Source organism: Strigops habroptila, chromosome 2, assembly GCF_004027225.2.
Source record: "Strigops habroptila isolate Jane chromosome 2, bStrHab1.2.pri, whole genome shotgun sequence".
Classification (NCBI taxonomy): Eukaryota; Metazoa; Chordata; class Aves; order Psittaciformes; family Psittacidae; genus Strigops; species Strigops habroptila.
Genome location: NC_044278.2, coordinates 20,960,104 through 20,977,885, shown reverse-complemented (window position 1 = coordinate 20,977,885; position 17,782 = coordinate 20,960,104). Strand labels below are relative to the sequence as shown.

At 42.6% G+C, this 17,782-nt stretch overlaps 1 protein-coding gene across 3 annotated transcripts in view; it reads left to right on the top strand.

The window, feature by feature from the left end:
- F5 (coagulation factor V) overlaps positions 1–9,848 on the top strand; it is a 36,861-nt gene extending 27,013 nt beyond the window's left edge. For all 3 annotated transcript variants that reach the window (XM_030477781.1, XM_030477780.1, XM_030477779.1), the window contains 9 exons: positions 371–550; positions 1,462–1,578; positions 2,031–2,102; positions 3,223–3,317; positions 4,652–4,807; positions 5,674–5,818; positions 5,976–6,124; positions 6,892–7,074; positions 7,912–9,848. In XM_030477781.1, coding sequence (XP_030333641.1) covers positions 371–550; positions 1,462–1,578; positions 2,031–2,102; positions 3,223–3,317; positions 4,652–4,807; positions 5,674–5,818; positions 5,976–6,124; positions 6,892–7,074; positions 7,912–8,100 — 1,286 coding nt within the window. In that variant the 3' untranslated portion in view covers positions 8,101–9,848. The remainder of the gene's footprint in view (positions 1–370; positions 551–1,461; positions 1,579–2,030; positions 2,103–3,222; positions 3,318–4,651; positions 4,808–5,673; positions 5,819–5,975; positions 6,125–6,891; positions 7,075–7,911) is intronic.
- Positions 9,849–17,782: the final 7,934 nt, after the last annotated feature.

Below are 17,782 nucleotides of genomic sequence, written 5' to 3'. Positions count from 1 at the left end.
TTGCTATAATTTGACAAATCACATAGTTCTACTGAGGAATTTAAAGCAGCCATACGACAGCCCTTCGTATACCTCTCTGTGGATGCAGAGATTTCAGACATGTAGACTTAAATAAGTGGCTGACTGTTCAAAGGCAACCATTTTTTCTTTTGAAGGTCAGTAACAAAATTATGTTTCTGTCTTTGAAAATCTGATGTTTGTGTGTTGTAGGTGATAATGTTTGAAAAAGGCACATTGAGAAGAGGAATCTGCCTTTTCCTGAATGCTTTACTTTGTTAAATATTTTACTCATTCTGATAACTACGTTCTAGCACTTTGAGACCTGTTTTGTGAACAGTTTTCCTTATCAACAATACTTTTTCTTTTTCAGCCATTAATGGGATTACCTACAATTTGCAAGGCTTGAGGATGTATGAAGGTGAACTGGTCCGATGGCATTTGCTGAATATGGGTGGGCCAAAAGACATTCATGTTGTTAATTTTCATGGGCAGACCTTCATAGAACAAGGAAAGCCACAGCATCAGCTTGGTACATACATGCTCCTTCCAGGTAAGTATCAGAGCAGATTAAGTTCTAAGGGGTGATCATTGCAGCCTGTTGTCTTCATACCAGTGTAAAGGTGGACAGAAGTTGCTGTTGAGCACAGTAAGAAAGAGTTTGAAAGTGCTACTGGTTCATTCGCCTGTGGTGGTCAGAAGGAAAATCATCACTATGCACCTTGCTTAACACTGTGGGAGGGGGGAAATAAAGATAACATTGCTGTCCTTTAAAACTGGAAAGGTGAGTGAAGTTACAGGCAAAACTTGAGTGCTTGGACAAATGTTGTCTTTTTAGATGAGAAGGGATATATATGGAAAATGAATACAAGAAAAGCAATGAGGGCACATACTGTGCTTTCTAAAAACTGCAGCAACAGCCTAAACCATATATGCTTTCTGCTCAATCCTTGGCACTCCTGGGGCATGCAGAATGTGAGGGGAGGGCCCATACATCTGATTCTCCCACATCTACTTTTGGCTTCTTTACATCCATCCTTCACGTTGCTTGAAGAACACAACACACTGGGGGAGCAGGAGTAAGAACTATAATCAGCACCCAATTAACATCCCTCCATTATGTAATAAACTTAATAGCGCTGTCCATTACGTGGCTCAGCACTGTACTTTATGCGCAGGTATCTGCTGTTACATACAGGCATCCAAGATTTTCTATTTTGCACCAGCAGCAAAGGTTAGGTTTTGATCTGGTCACTTAATTCGAAACTCGGTCTCCAGCTGTGACTTGCTTGCTGAGAAAAAAATCATTGAGATGCTGGTAGCTATTGCTGTCTGCAACGTGTAGCAAGTTACTTAATCTTTTTGGTTAAGTCACAGGATGATCTTTGGTTTAACACCCAGCCTCGCTAGCATCAACCTTATGATGCTGATGTTTCTGACATGTTTCTCTTCTATTTTTTCAAGGCTCATTTAGAACAATCGAAATGAAACCGCAGAGACCTGGCTGGTGGCTTTTAGACACTGAAGTTGGGGAATATCAGCAAGCAGGAATGCAGGCATCCTATTTGGTTATAGAGAAAGGTACTGAACTAAGGGGGTTTTTTGCCTGGGGGGAGTCAAGCTATAAAGTCATCTCTACCCTTTCAGTATCACTAAAAATAAATTTGGGATATTGTTCTGCAAAAAAACAAAGGAGATTGTCTGCGCATTCAAGAGGGGTTGAAGGGATTGCTGTAAATTTGTTGTAGAAGAAGAAATGTTTAGCCTCTGGCATACTAGCTTTGAATTATTTAGCATGCTATGTTTGTTCCTTTAGCACACTGGCTTTGAATTTGAGGTTTCCTCTCAGTGACCAGTGGATTAATCACTGAGAGAAATTGCAGAGATTAACTTGGCCTTCTCTGGGAAGAGTGGTGATGTTACAGTGTTACTAAGAATTATTCTGAGTGATGTTGTTTTAAAAGATTCTGCGAGAATATATACTGGAATTGCCCTCCTCTTCTTTAACAATAAACCTACTGTGCTCTCTTTAGAGTGCAAGATTCCAATGGGTCTAGCAAGTGGAGTCATACTCGATTCACAAATCGATGCTTCACATCATATAGGTGAGTTAATACTTGAAAAGGTCGGGGCATGCTCCTGAATATCCCCAGCAAAGTATTGCAGTTTCAAATCCTTTTGGCATCTCATGAGAAGTCTGACAAGATCAGTTCAGTAGTGAATCCACTGTCAGGTTTAAAAGCTCTCCAGTGCCGTAAGCAGAGACTGAGAGCTGTCTGAGATAGCCCTCATCATTGTAATTGACAGTGTCACAGGTCTACTGTCAGTATCACAAGCTTGAGAGTTGGAGAGTCCCCTGTCTGTGGCCTGCTGGATGACCTGGAACAACCCCAGCTCTGGGGTTTTTGTCCTTTGGGTTCCCTGCTTGAAAACAAGCAGCAAGTATTCAAAAAGCTTTTGAGATTTGCGTGTGATATGAGGTGTGAAAGGATAAAGTATACTTGTTATGACAGATTTGGGAACCTGGCATCCAGAGCAATAACAGAGTCTTTAATTTACGAAGTCTTTTCCTGGTAAAGAAGTGGGATCATTTGGGATAGAATTTTACGTGAACAGTGGCAAATCAAGGTGTTACACATACATGCAGGAACACACATACATGCAGGTGTTACACATACATACAGGTTACACATACATGCAGGAACACACATCATTTCCCTTGAAATAATAAATTATTTATTTTGGAAAATGTTTTTTTCTGTGAATTTTATTTCTTCATTTCCTGCCACAGTGTTATAAAGGCTTGAAAGCTCTATTGTCTTATATATTCCATATCAGTTGTTAACGTGGAAACCTCATTATGCAAAGGGGAGCTGTCTTCCATGAATGTAGAGCACATTCAGTGTCTGACACTACTGGTGGCCAGCACTTGATTAGTAGACTCTAGACCCTGGTTCCAAATCAGCAGACAGTACATTACAAAAAATGCTGTTATTTTTCAAGTCATTCTGCCAACTATAAAACTTCACAGCTGACTTTCAGTTGCTGACCATGTCTAAATTATCCTAGATTATGGTTTTGGGGTCTCTTGGTTGGTTAGTTGGTTGGGTTTATTTTGGTTTTTTCCCCGAAGACAGACTGGAAAAGAAGTGAAGCACTCAATATCAATAGCAAGTTACAACCTTAATTTATTTATTCATCCTTTATTTGTATTTTCTGTCATAGACTATTGGGCACCTAAGCTAGCCCGATTAAACAATTCTGGAACATACAATGCTTGGAGCACTGTAGTGAAAAAAGAAGAACTCGCTTGGATCCAGGTATGGTTGGTACAACATGTGCTTGATCATAATCGAGTTACGATTTTCCTACAACTTATTTTAGAAGGTCAAGATGCTCTTGCTCTCTCTGAGAAGACTGCTGGGGAAAACTGAAAAGATGTAGCAAGTTTGAATGGTGATGCCATAAACTGTCCACCTCGCCTGGAGTAACCCAGTCTCTACTGCTGTTGAAGCCCATTGGCTGAACCCTTACAATTTAGACTGTAACCATTTTCCATTTTGCAGGCAAATGGAGTCATTCTTTCTACTACTTTTTTTCCCCCATCTCTCTCTACCTGATAGTACATATTTATATGTATGTGTGTGTTGAGTGACCATTTAAAGTGCAATGCTCTCAAGCATTGCTTCAGATAGTTTGGTGGGGGGGATGTTTTGGTTTGGGTTTTTTTTTTTGATTGGTTGGTTTGGACGCTTCTGTGTCCAACTTGACACAGCACAGGAAATTAAGCTTATAATTATGGCTTCAAGCATTGTATCATTGTTGTGTCAGTCCATCATTTTCTTCCATCACAATCACTTTTGCACCAGATAGCAAATTTGCACCCAAATTTAGATGATTTCTTACAAATGTCATTAAAATTGGGAGTTGGGAGAAAAGACAGACTCAAACTAGTGTTGCAGTGTAAGTTCAACAGGTGGCTGTTGTGTTTGCCTTGCTAACATCTGATGTGCTAGCAAGTTAGCAGAGGTGAAGTAGGGGAAGAAGGTCGGGAGACCTGATTTGTAACTGGAAATAACGCTGGGAAGAGAAAGAATTTGATAGGGGGCATGGTAGTGAGATGCTGAAGTTACTGCAGTAAAGTATGCAGAGCTGTGGAGGGCATACCCCAAAGAATGAGTTTCACTGCTGACAGGTACACCTTGCTGATCTGTTTTTTGTGTTAAGTGCTTAGATGTGGTACCAGCAGCAGTGCTAGCTTTTCAGCACTTCAGAATGTCATATGCATGGGTATCCAAAACTAGAGGCAGCTCATGAAAATATGAGTCTTTAATTTCTTTATACTCCTTTTATCTATCTGTAAAATGGGGCTAAAAGAGTTCTGCCTATCACAGATATTTTTGAGGTGTCTTTGTAGTGCTGTGCTGAACTCTGTAAAGAGGCCTCTGAAATTAAATGCACACACAAATACTCAAATCATACGAGAGTGAGACAGCATTGATTTGGACTTTGGCATCTAGTTGTTATTCCTCCTGAGAGTGTTAGCGTTGTGGGTGTTAAAATGCAGGGCACAAAGCTATTGTGTAGATGCCAAAGAATGAAATGGATTTTGCTGTGCATTATTGGCTTTATAAACACTGTTTCCTGTTCCTAGGTGGACTTTCAAAGACAAGTTCTGTTAACTGGGATACAGACACAAGGAGCCAAGCAGTTTTTAAAGTCCTTGTATGTCCAGAAGTTCTTCATTGTTTACAGCAAAGACAAACGGAAGTGGAGCACCTTCAAAGGAGACAGCTCACCAGCACAAAAGGTCTGTATGTGCCACAGGGGTTGTGATAACCTAGATAGCATCACTGGATGATGCAGTGAGGTGACAGTTTAATTTTATGTTAAGAGATAGGAGAAAAAAATTATGGCCTTCAGAGATGTAATAATACAGCCTGAGGCCGCAAAGTTGGGGTTACCAATCTAATAAAAATCAGACCAGAATGCAAATTGTAAGGTGAGTAATCTCCTAGAATGGTGTTTAGACTGGCCCTGTGACCTTGACTGCATAGAGTCTGGCTTTCTTACAAGCATCTCTCCCTTTTATTTCCTAAGCCCATGTCAGGTTTTTTTTGACGTAAGGAGGAAGCTGAGCTAAAAATCAGGTCCTACCTCATTTAGGATTAAATCCTCCTTCTTGTCCCTCCCTTTCTGCTGTCGCAACAGTTGAATGTTAAACTGTCTGAATTGTCTGCAGGAGGCCTCTGTCATAAGTGTGGTAATACCTTGAAAGAGGTTCATTTTATGCCCAACTGCTCCAACCATGCTTATTACAGCTCCCTTCAGTTTACGCTGAGATTTCTATGGCACAACTCTCAAACTGAAAACCTGTTCTCTCTTATCTCTCCTTTTGCCTCTTTGCTTATGTCTTACTACTGACTTATGTAGTACATAGAAATAGGTTGCTTAGTTGAACTGAGGCTTCCAGGCACTGTGAAATATGCTAAGATAGGACCATGAAGTATTGCAAGTTGCCCTGCAGCACAGGGCGCTCCATCACCGTGGATGGGGCCAATGGTGTAAAAAAAGACTACTTTTGTATCAGAGCAGGCTTTCAGCATCCAAGCTTGTGTTTGCATTAAATTAACTATGTGTGGGCTTTTTTTGTCTTTTTTTTCTTTTGTTTAATAGATTTTTGAAGGTAATTCTGATGCCTACGGGGTGAAAGAGAACATCATCGATCCCCCTATTATTGCTAGGTACATCAGAGTCTACCCAACTGAGGCCTACAACAGGCCTACTCTCCGCATGGAGCTTCTGGGCTGTGAACTAGATGGTAAGAATGGGTCACGTGCTGCTGCTGCTTTTCTGGCAATTTTTTTACCTAATATGTTAAATGAAGCTAAAATTGTGTGTGTTCTCAGTTCCAATATTGTTGCTTAGGCAGTGGCTACTTGGATAAACTGAAGATAACATGGTGCTTTTCTTAACAGGTTGCTCTTTGCCACTTGGAATGGAAAATAGAGAGATCAAGAATACCCAGATAACAGCCTCATCTGTTAAGACATCCTGGTTTAACACATGGGACCCTTCACTTGCTCGTCTCAATCAGGAAGGAAGGATGAATGCCTGGCGAGCAAAGGTAACAGTGAAAAACAGGGATGACAGCAATACAGCTACAGTTACTAAATTTGTACTGCCTGCGTGCTCATGTGCTTCCTGCACATTGTGTCCAGTGCCAAGCATGATAGAGTTACTTCACAGCCATCCCTTGGGAAGAAGCCCATTCAACTCTTCCAGTAGCAAACTCGTTGAACTTCTGGCAACAGCAATGAAATCATATTTTGAGATGGGTCGTGTTCTCTGGGCCACAGCCTGCAGCACTTCCCTGCAGAAACAGCCTTTCTAAAGTCAGGATATGAATATTTGGCTTGAAAGGATTAAACCCTTCCTGGGTTCCTTATAGGTAGTGCAGCTTAATGGATCTGGGGGTGGGTGACCTTCAGCAAGGCATGTGAGCGTCTGAGTCTTCAAAACGGAGCTGCATTTCTTTATGAAGCACCTCGGATGCTTCATAAAGATTTTTTGTATGATACTGGTTTTATAAGCATTTAGTATCATGTATTACATTTTAATACTGGAGATAAATCTGTGTTATTTTTTGTTATGTATTGGAAATTAATGTGAAAATTTTAAGACAACAAGACACTATCTGCAGTGAAGAAGTTAATTGTATGGGCCACCAAGAACATTTGTGACTTTTGCCTCAACTTTACTCTTGCACACTGTTTTGATACAGTTTTGATGCATTTTGGGGCAGTTTTAACTATCTTTAAACAGGATTTTTCACTTAGGCAAATTCAGACATAGACATGTTTGCTAATAGACAACTCTTTTTATCAATTGTAGTTGAACAACAACCAACAGTGGCTGCAAATTGATCTTCTCACAGTTAAGAAGATAACTGCGATTGCTACCCAGGGCGTCAAGCACATGTCTGCTGAAAACTTTGTGAAAACCTATGTTATCCTATACAGCGACCAAGGCTCAGAGTGGAAATCCTATACAGATGGTTCAAGCTCAGTGACAAAGGTATCATGCTCAGCTCAGGCAATTGTATCATTGCTTGGATTTAGATGCTGAGCACAGTCAAGGCTCAAAGGCAGAATACCCAGCCAAAGAGAAATTCTCGGAGGATTTTACAATGCTAAGCATCTGGGGTTACTGCAGATAATGTCATAATATCCATCTGATTTTGGTCATAGTAATTAAAAGTAATAAAAGGGAAGAATGCCAAATCTGTAGAGAATGAAGTCAACGTGATAAAAGGAGCTAACGCTATTTGTAAAGGAGGGCATTTAATTTGAATGCACAAGGACATGCACAAGGACATTTAATTTGAATGAACAGTGGATTTCCCGAGGCCTCTTTTCAGCTTTTTTATTTCTGCCTTGATTTTATAAGTGAAATTAATGTTAGTGAGCAGTTTTGCTGTACAGAGCTGGGGAGCTCCAGATATCCACAGAGCAGACACAGTACTTATGTTGTTGCCCATATCACCTTATTACATTAACCTAACTTACAAGGGCTATTGGCAGACGTAAAATAAGGGAAGTTTGTTTTGTTTTAGTTTAGCCAAATTAGAATGGAAAATGTGGTGGTGTGGATGGAAACAGAGGCTGTTGTTTAATTCATTCAGACTCGGATATTGCTAGCCTGAACTACCTTTCAACTAGCATTTTAGGAAGAGGCTGGATGGGGTCTCATGTAAAATCAGAAATGAGTTGGTCCATGTACCCTGGATGGTTAATGCAACAGCTTGGAACCATTTTAAAAATAAAAAGCAGGTCTAGGTTTTGCTTTGGTTTGTTGGTTTTTGGGGTGTTTAAGTGCTGCCTTTTAACTAATTGCGTGTTTGTGTATTTGCAGGTTTTCTTGGGTAATGAAAACAGCAACGGGCATGTCAAGCATTTCTTTAACCCACCCATCCTATCCAGGTTTATCCGCATTGTTCCAAGAACGTGGTATAGTGGTATTGCCCTTCGGGTAGAACTCTATGGCTGCGATTTTGGTGGGGGTCTGACCGTGAAAAGGACTGGCAGTTCTGGGAGCTCTTAACCTTTCAGCAATCATCATGCAGAGCAAGTTTTTTTAAAACCCTTAAAACAGTCATACTTAGTAGTTTGGATGTGTGCTTCCTAAAGGACATTAATGTTTTGCCAGCAAGAATTGAGAGAGATTTCTCTGGCAGATGTTTCATTCCTGCAAATACACACTTTAGAAAACCGCTTCTTTTCTTTGGGAAGAAATAGCAGTCCCTTCTCATTGTATTATCATTTCTTCATTCTAACCAGTGCTCTGTCTTACTTTTTACTTAATTTTAAGTTCTAAATCCCTAGAGATGGAGACTCTGGCCTTAATCCTGAGCCCTGATTATCTCCATTTTGTAATGCTTCTGCAGCACAGAGGAGGAATAGAAAGCTACAGCATGTGGATGTTCTCCATGCATAGGGCTGAGAGGGAAAACTAGTGCAGATAGGGAGCTGTGGTGCTGCATTCCAGCAATGCCTTGGAAGGAAATGATTGTAGAAGTGGTCTTGCCTCCATGTGTCTTTCATCTACACTGTCACAACAGTAGAATGCATCCCAGCATTGAGGTGTATGCAGTCCCTTCTTGGAGAACGTGGGTTTACATTATTGATTTGGTTCTTGCATACCCAGGCATGCCTGAAATGCTGTGGATTTCACATAATTCGTCTTCAGTGCCCTGGCGAGGGGAAGGGGAGACAGCAGTATCTTTCCCGGAAACAAGAAGAGAAGTGATTTAGCCTGGCAGGTCATGGAATGACAACAGTAGACCCAAAGTGAGAATCCAGAGCTCCTGACACTGTCCCATATAAACTTTTAGACCATGGGAAGAGGGAGCTCCCTCCAATAGGATACATTGAGAACTGTAGCAGTTCAGTGAGAATACCACCTGATGGTGGCAGAGGAGGGTTGGGTGAAACTGGGTAATAGAAACACCTGCACCTTCTTTACCATTTAGCTATAACAGTGTTTTCAGTAATAGAACTACTCTTGTGCATAGAGCACACATGGATTTTTCCCAGGATGGCTACATCTAATTAAAATATACGCACACAGTCCATGAACTCATTATTCCAGCAGAGTTTCAGCTAAGCTTTCAGTAGTGTTTATGGCTTCCATCCTGTAAATTGTTTAATTGCAGAACTTCCACTTATCACACTCGGTACCATCCAGCGGGGTGGATTTTTCAGAGGCGTTTGTCTTTGAATCCCACATGGTGTTATCCAAGTTATTTCAGTAGTTTTTCAATTCTTGTATCTTACAGACCATGCATTTCAAAATGAAGGTACAGAACAAGAGTGAAGAAAGTGTAAAAGCTAAACAAATATTTTCTTTTTTTTACTATGTCACAAACTGTTTCACTGGAAAATAAAGATCACATTGTAGCATGAAAAATAGCATGAAAAATATGGACATTGTATATTTGCCTTGACAGTGCTCTTTGGCAGTAATTAGTGAAATTTTGCATCATGAGTGTAAAATTTTCAGCTCCATGGGAATTTTCAGAGCTAATTAGAATTTATTTTAAATGGTAGAACTTTATGAATAATTGTTTCATCTTAAAATATCAGTTTCTTAATATTTTGTAATGGTCCTTACTTTATTTTTATTTGACAGAGCCACAAAACTGCAATACAAGCCATGTTCACTATAAAAATAAAAAATGTAAACTCTGGCCCAGGTTTTACCCTAGAATACACATAATAAATGCTTGCTAATTTTTCAGCAGAACCAGGATTTTGTGCGATAAACCAGTTATGTTTAAGAAGGCTGTGATCTTAAGGGTTCCAAGTAATGAGTTCTTTATTTATGTAGGATTCTATGTGAAATAAGAGAAATGCAAAATTGATTGCAGGAGCATGACTCAGTACATCTGCATCGATTTTACAAGTTGGAGATTCTGCTACTTCTTGCTATAATGGATAGGACTGTGGTTAGCTGGGGTCAGCTGTCCTGGTTGTGTCTTCTCCTCAACCTCTCGTCCACCCCCAGCCTACTCACTGGCAGGGCAGAGAGGGAAAAAGGCCTTGACCCTGTGCAAACCCCGTTCAGTAACAGCTAAAATACTCATGTATTGTCAACACTGTTTTAGTCACAGATCCAAAACACAGCACCCTGTGGGCTGCTGGGATGAAAATTAACCCCATAACACTGGTGTTCCAGCACGTCCAGTATAGCAGCACAGGAACAGCAGCAGTGCCTGGGCCCTATGCCAGCCCAGGCATGCGGCCCTTGCTATTAACAAAATGTTCCCTGGCACAGCAGAGTAAGATGATAAGTGCTACAACAAACAGCAAAAGTCCAAAGCAGCCACTAACGAGCACCAAACTCTAATATACAGTAAGGCAAGCAAGCATAGGACCCTGCCTGTTAACATCTTAACAGCTATAAATTCTACCTAGCACATCCTCATCACATGTTGTTATCTCAACGTCCTCTTGCCCCACATTGAATACCATAAAGGACTGTGGTGGGTTGACTCAGCTGGCAGCTAAGGCTCTGCTCAGTCAATCACTCACTCCCCCCTAGCAGGCTGGGGGAGAGAATTGGAAGAGCCAAAGCAAACACACCTAAGTTGGGAAGACAAACAACATAACTCTGAACATCCTCCCTTCCTCCTCCTTTCCCCCACTTTTTCTCACTGAACATGATCCCATGTGGTCTGGGATATTCAGGGTCAGCTGTCCTGGCTGTGTCCTCTCCCAGCCTCTTGTGCATGCCCAGCCTGCTCACTGGCAGGGCAGGATGGGAAAAAGACAAGACCTTGATGTTGTGCAAACACTGCTCAGCAACAGCTAAAACATTGGTGTGTTATCAACACTGTTTTAGTCACAAATCCAAAGCATGGCACTATACAGGCTGCTATGAAGAAATTAACTCTATCCCAGCCAGACCAGGCACACAATGCATTTCCAAATGCAGCTGGGGGGGGGTGGTGGAATTCTTGGTCCATGGTTATAATGAGGAAGATGTGAAAACATCTGTGCTGGATCTGCCAGACTGAAGGCATGTCATGTTTAATGAGCCTGGAGGTGACTAGAAAACAAAGAACTTCTATCAATTTATGAAGCAGCCAGATTGAATCTGCCAAAGCTTTTTGGAAATCTGTAGTTAAAACAGTCAGTCCTGCACATCCTTTTACACACTGTGGAATGAAATCCTGTGTATGGGAGAGCAACAAGAATTCCTGCAGTTTTCTCAAACTGAAGAGCAAAGGTGCATGTAACAGCATGAAGGTTAGCAAACACAAGCTGTTTAGGACTGAGGGAGAGATGTGGTGCCAAAGTTCAGAGTATTCCTATCTGGCCAATGATTTCTTCACTTGCAAATCTGGGTGGATGCCTTCACACTGGCCTTTCAATCCAGAGATCCAAAGTTAACTATTTTTAGCCTCAAACAGTGTTATAAAGGAGTTGCTGCCCTCTAATGCTCATTCCAGCTTTAGGAGGCTTCACAGTGCCCAAGGCTGACCAGCTGCAGATGACAATAGCATATGGATGGCTGCGCATGAAGTCTCATGTTCTACTCACAAGGTGCCACTAAGTGTTTCCTTTGCTTTCCAGAGGTGGTGGCTGTACTCCTTCATGCAGAAGCTGTGAAACTGGTTGTGTCTGTGCTTGGATTGGAAGGTGGAAGTACACGTAAAGACAGCTGAGCAGCTCTGGTTACTGTCAGCAGCACCACAGTGTCTTCAGACCCTGACATGTTAGTCCAGTATTCAGACAGGTTTGTACGGACTGCCCTGTAAAGTCTCAAGGTGATTCAGGCAGGCTTGTATGAATCAGTAAGCATAACTCTTGCTTATAGAGTAGAACTAACCTCTGGTTTTGACAGTGTTTCTGCTGGTGGTCCCAACCATAATGCCTGTAGCTGGTCTGAAGCTGAGCCAACTCATCTTCACTAAGGTTTCCAGAAATCTGCAAACCGGGTGGTTCCCTCGACACCATGGGCACAGCAAAAAGGATAATGGAGACATAAAGCAGCGTATTACCCACGGATTAAAGTCAATGCAGATCGTGTTTCCATGTTCACTCTCTCAGAAACCTGAGCTGTGCATCAACATGGATGCAAAGGTGAATCTGGAGCACTTTGCATGTTAGACACACCAGTGAGCATGCATGGCAAAAGTATGCGCATGTGAAGTGCCAGGAGAACTCTGAAGAAAAAGCATCAAGTGGGAATCTGACAAACGTCCAACCTTTTGAGCCCCCACCCACCCCCAGCACCCCTGAAATGACCACGAACACTTGCAGGTTGATCAGAATTTTAGGACTGTGCTAAGGGGCAAAAAGAGAGCTTGCAACTTTACAAGCACTGGTGCTCACAAGGTGTCTTTTATGATGAGAAAAGATTTTTTGGACACATACTTGAGGGAGGAAGGTGAAGGCTGTACCCATGCCCACAAATGTGCTAGGGAAAACTGGTTATTAATAGGTTACTATTTAGAGCCATAGAAATGAGATGCAATGTTGTCCCAGGGTGACCAATTAACGTTTTATGTAAGTCAGTCGTTCCACTTAATCAGTGTTAAATATTCTCCCTCTTGCTCTCACTCCTATGATTTGTTTTGTTATGTTTATTCATGCTAGCTGTACATCATAACCAGTTTATCCACCTGCACTTTCCTATCATTACTGTGCCCCGTTCTCCATTTGTTTGTTACACCCAGTACGTGCATCATGCTTTAATTACAATAATCTCGTCCAGGTAGGGACTTCACCTTCTTGAATGTTTGTACAGCACTCTCCAAAACAGGCCATGGGATCATTCTCAGGGATCATGGGCACATATGTTACACAATTCCAAGTAATTCAGACCAACCTATGTGCTTCTCATTTAATAAAAGTAAGGGGTACGTTTCTTCCAAGTCTACTTGATCCACTGCTTGCTTCTCTTTGTAACACCGCTATTGTACTCTCTCATGCACTTCACATGAAAATTTCTCCACCAGAGTCCCCATCTGTAGCAGATTTAAGTGACTTTTCAATTTCTTCCCATGTAGTTGACTGCAAAATCTTTTGAAAATGTTATGTTCCTAATGGAAATGTATAGTGCTGCACAACGTGATCCATCTTAGACCGAGAGTTAATCTGATACCCTGTGGCAAGTGATTCCACAAATGCCTTATTTCCAGCAGCTGTGTGCTTCCGCCTGCATTGTGCCAAATGCAGAGCCTGCTATGGTGTGCAGGGCATAAGGGAAGTTCTCTGCCAGAGGCTTTTGACAGCAACCTGCCTCCTAGGGACTCCTATGCTTTGGAGAGATGGCTACTGTTTGTCCTAAGGCCTCTGCAAGTCTTGGTAGCTTGGATTTTACTCTGGCTTCTGTCGGCTGTGTTTCAGTAAACTGCAGTGCTGCTTTCTTCCCCCCACGCACAGCTTTCAGGACACACTTGGTTTACCAGTCTTGCTGAATGCAAGATCTAGCATGTATGGAACTAGAGGCGATGAAGGCAGCGCCAGAGGAGATACATGGCGGAATGTGTGGACATCAAGGCATGCACTACGGATAAAAATAGTGAAGTTTGAGCAAAATTAAAAAGATGAATTTGTGTTGAACTAGAGTACCAAAATATCTTGGACTTCCAGATTGTGCATAGTAAAACAGAAGCAGAAAATATGTTCTGTCCATGCTACAGAGAGCAGCTGTTGCATTCTTTTATCAAGGGACCTTTTCTTACAGACAAGGACACTTGATCAGATTATAGCAATGTATTTATGACAACGACTGCTGACCCTCCCTTCACCTCTCCAAAATATAAAATTACAACATACCCCTGAGAGTTTTCTTGCTCTCAAAAAGCTGGAATGGCTCCAAAAGCCAAGTTGTGGCATTCAAATAATACCCTAGTAGAATTTATACATCTTTATTTTTTGAAGAAGGGAAAGAATTTTAAAGGAATTACAAAGAAGGAATCAAGAAGCTGAGTCAACTCTGTTGTCTTTCTTAAGGCTTTTTTTAAAACAGTAATTTACTATTTGAGGTCCTGATACAGGAAAACACTGGACTCTTTTCTCCAGTGAAATTGCCTTGTTCCATTGGTTTTGATGCCAGGGAATTGCATGCTCTGTGCTTGCAGGACAGGGCTATCCTCTTGAATTCAGACTCACATTTACTCAACATGTAACATCTGTCTGGACAAAGTCTGGAACTAACAAATGCCTGGAGAATAGGAAGTAACAGAAATGAAGGCATACTATCTGAACAAAGTAATCAATGCTGGAGCTTTTAAGTTAACCCTTCATGGCGGTATAATATTTGTAAGTCTCCTGTTCAGAGCCTCTAAATTACTAAAGGATCAGTCAGGGGGGAACAAGAAGAGGCGGACCTTAAAGGTTGTATCGAGTCTTCTGTTCTTGCAGATAGCTACAATCTAGAGGCTTTGTTCTAATCTAGTCATGCTTCATTTCAGAAATACTTTGGCTTTTCTTGTTCTTACTACTCCTGTTTCATTCCAACATATATACTAGTTAATAGTCTACTTCCCCAAATTAATTAAGAATGGCCAAAATCATAAGAACAAATAAATCAGTTGCTGCCTTTTCTCACATTTATGTGTCTTTGTTCCTCCTATGCTTAGCAAAAGAGAAATCTGATCTACTCCTTTCTTCTGGAGAGTTTCTGAAGTATTGGTACCATCTTAGTGCTCTCACATACTGAGAGAGCTCTCTGAAAATGGCTTCATGAGCATGTAGAAAGTTAATTTACAGACGCTCTCTCCACACAACTTGGCACGATTTAAGAGAACTTTTCTTGCACATATATTTTATAAATTCCTCCACAATAAACTGCAGGCCAGAACTGGTTAACAATACTCCCCTCTGGTGCATTGTTGGGTGAAACCTGTTAGAGCTTTTGGTGCGGATAAGATGTGATCTTAAAATGCTGACTCCAAGACTGATGTGTTAATTTAGATGAGTTGCTTGGATCTCATGCTGAATCAAGCATCCTCTAGGGGCGATTCCACCCTAGATTCAGGCAAAAGGGATTCTTAGTCATTAGTACTAAGGAAAGCAGCAACAGTGCCCTGCTGAAGGGCTTGGCATGATCCTTTTCTTCCAAAGTGCCAGCAGCAATTTCTGAGACTGAGCTGAAAATCTGAAGAGTCCTGGGCAAGTGCAAGCAGATTTCAGAATTCCTTTGTGCAACAGAGGAGCAGGAAAACAGCCGGCATGTAAGCTGGCAGCAAGAAAGCCTTCTAGTGCATGACAGCCCTGAGTGATACAAAGGTGAGGCTTCTGATAAAGAGGTTGTTTGAGGAAACTCATATGCTGTGAAGGCAGTCCTGAGTAGTGGAGTAACCCAGCACAGAAGGGTTTTGCCCAATACTAGTGCATGAGCTATGCTGTTGTGTAAAACGTTATTCACTGGGAAATGTTCAGGAGATGTAGAAGCTGGCATTGTGTCTGTAAAGAGCAGCCACCACACAGTGCATCCGTGCTGCAGCTGTCACTCAATCAGTTCAGATCACACAAGAGGTGTGCAAGAGGTACCTCTCAGGCAGGCTTGCACTGACTGTTATGGTCTTCAAAGATTTTATAATTATTTCCATATAATATTATTTATGTGGAAGTGTTCAGAATACCAGCAATTACCCAAACTGCTTGAATCTTTCTGGTAAGAGAATGATTTTTCTCTGGAAAATGGCTTCATCCTGTGTGGAATGTTGTGATTTTCAAAACACTCTTCACCTGTCTGGGATGCTAGAAATGAGCAAACACATAGTTTCGGGATGAAACCAGTCATTGTTTAAAGGTAACATAAATTGTAAGGTTATTTTGGGTTTGAAATTAAAAAAAAAACAAAACAAAACAGTTAAGGGTAGGAATTTTTCTCTATTCCTATTTCTTTATTTTAAACTTTCTATTACTCCTTTTTTCCACTGAAAAAGATGTGTGCTTGTTGAGAGAGAAATGGAGCAGGTAAGGTTAGGGTACCCATCAGATCCTGGAAGTTGTGGGAACTGCTGCCCCTAGGTAGGACATGCCATGGGAACACCAAGGTTTTACTCTCTCCTCCCACCTCTGCTGGGTGTGAAGTGATGACCCAGATTGGTAAGACAACGCACTGCACCTCATGCTAGTAGGCCATAGCCTTTTATTACCTGCTTCTGAGCCACATGCCAACAGAACATAGAGGCTGCTAAGAGCTATGTGAGAGGGCACTGTGTGATTCTGTTCTCTTCCCCATGGCAACTTGTTTATCAGTCATCGTTTCGGCTCATTTCACTCTAACCGTGCTATTTTAAGAGATCAGCAGTTCCTTGTAAATGGCTGAGGTGGATTACAGTATGAACAGGAGCTGACTCTTTCTATTTAGTTTTGCTCAAAGCTAAAGTGTGGTGAAAAGACAACTGTCATCTTTTTTTAACTATTATTTTTATTTTTCCTAACAAAACAGCAAACAAAAAAGAACATGGAGATGCTGAGGAGCAACGGCCTGAGACAAGCTAAAAGACAATTTTGCTAGACCTAGAACATAGCCAGAAAGCAGCAGCCCACTGATGTCAGATGATACAGGACCAAAATGTTTAGCTGTGTTTTACAGAGAGCTGAGTAATCCTATGGCCCTAAACCCCTTTGTAGCTTAGTTTATTAAGTTGTGATGATAGAGATTGTAATAAAATTCTGCAGTTGAAGGAATCTGTTCTGGGGCTGAGAGGAACCTGTTCTTGCTCTCCCAAGTGTGTATGAGCCAGATGCCTTCCGGGGACTTTTGTTTCCTTGAGCATTGACCCCAGCTCGGCAGCAGGATCTGCCATTGCACGCACAAGTGGGAGGCCTGATCCCTTGGTGTGAAACTTTATGAGCCCGTTTGGAGAACAAACTGTAGGCAGAGAGCAGGAAGCCCTCACAGTGGTAGCAACGTAGTGCAGCAGATGGAAAGAAAAGACAATGTGAGACAGGTTGAGTAGCAGAACTGCAAATAGTTTAGAGAAGGGGTGGCAAAGCTTTGAGAACAGTAGTCCTGGGCAAAGCGTTAGATAATTACTTTTTAAATGCAGTAGTTTTATTTTCCCCTCTTATCTGGTATTTCTTCTGGCTGGGCAACAAGGAGAGATTATATTAAACCAGCTCTTACCCCGCTGAAGGGAAGCAAGCGGCAGAGGTCAGCAGCGGAAGGAATTTGGGTCTGGAATGGAAGAACAGGCACAGCGCAGCGGGCGAAGGACCTGTTTGTGAGATGGTGCTCGGGAAAGGCCTGTACCCGCCCCCGGGGAAGGGCGGGATGAGGAACCCGCAGGTGGGGTGCGGGCTGCGCTGGGGACCTCCGCAGCGACTGCAGCTCTGCCACGCTGCGCGAGCTCCTTCCGCGCGTGCACGGGCGGGTGTCACTCCAGCTCTCCGGCGCCAGTTCTGAACGTCTCTGGTAGCCCATACACCACGCTGCCCCCCTCCCTGGGGGTCTCTGCGCCGCTTACACCGCCCCGGCCCCCCGCTGGATCCAGCTCCCGGCCGCCCTCCGCATCCCGCGGCACCACCACCCGCCCCGGCAGGCCCGCCCCCAGCGTGCCCCTGCTCCAATCCCGTCACAGCCGGCCCCACCACCCCGACTCTCCATTGGTCCGCTTTGCGATGGGAGGCAGTGCCGCCCAATCAGAGGGCAGAACGCATCGCCGCCGGCGGATGGTGAGGAGCGGTGCGGGGGGGCGGCGGCGGCTGGAGGTGCCCTTTGGGAGGTGGTGGCGGCGAGAGGTGACCCGGGACGGGCC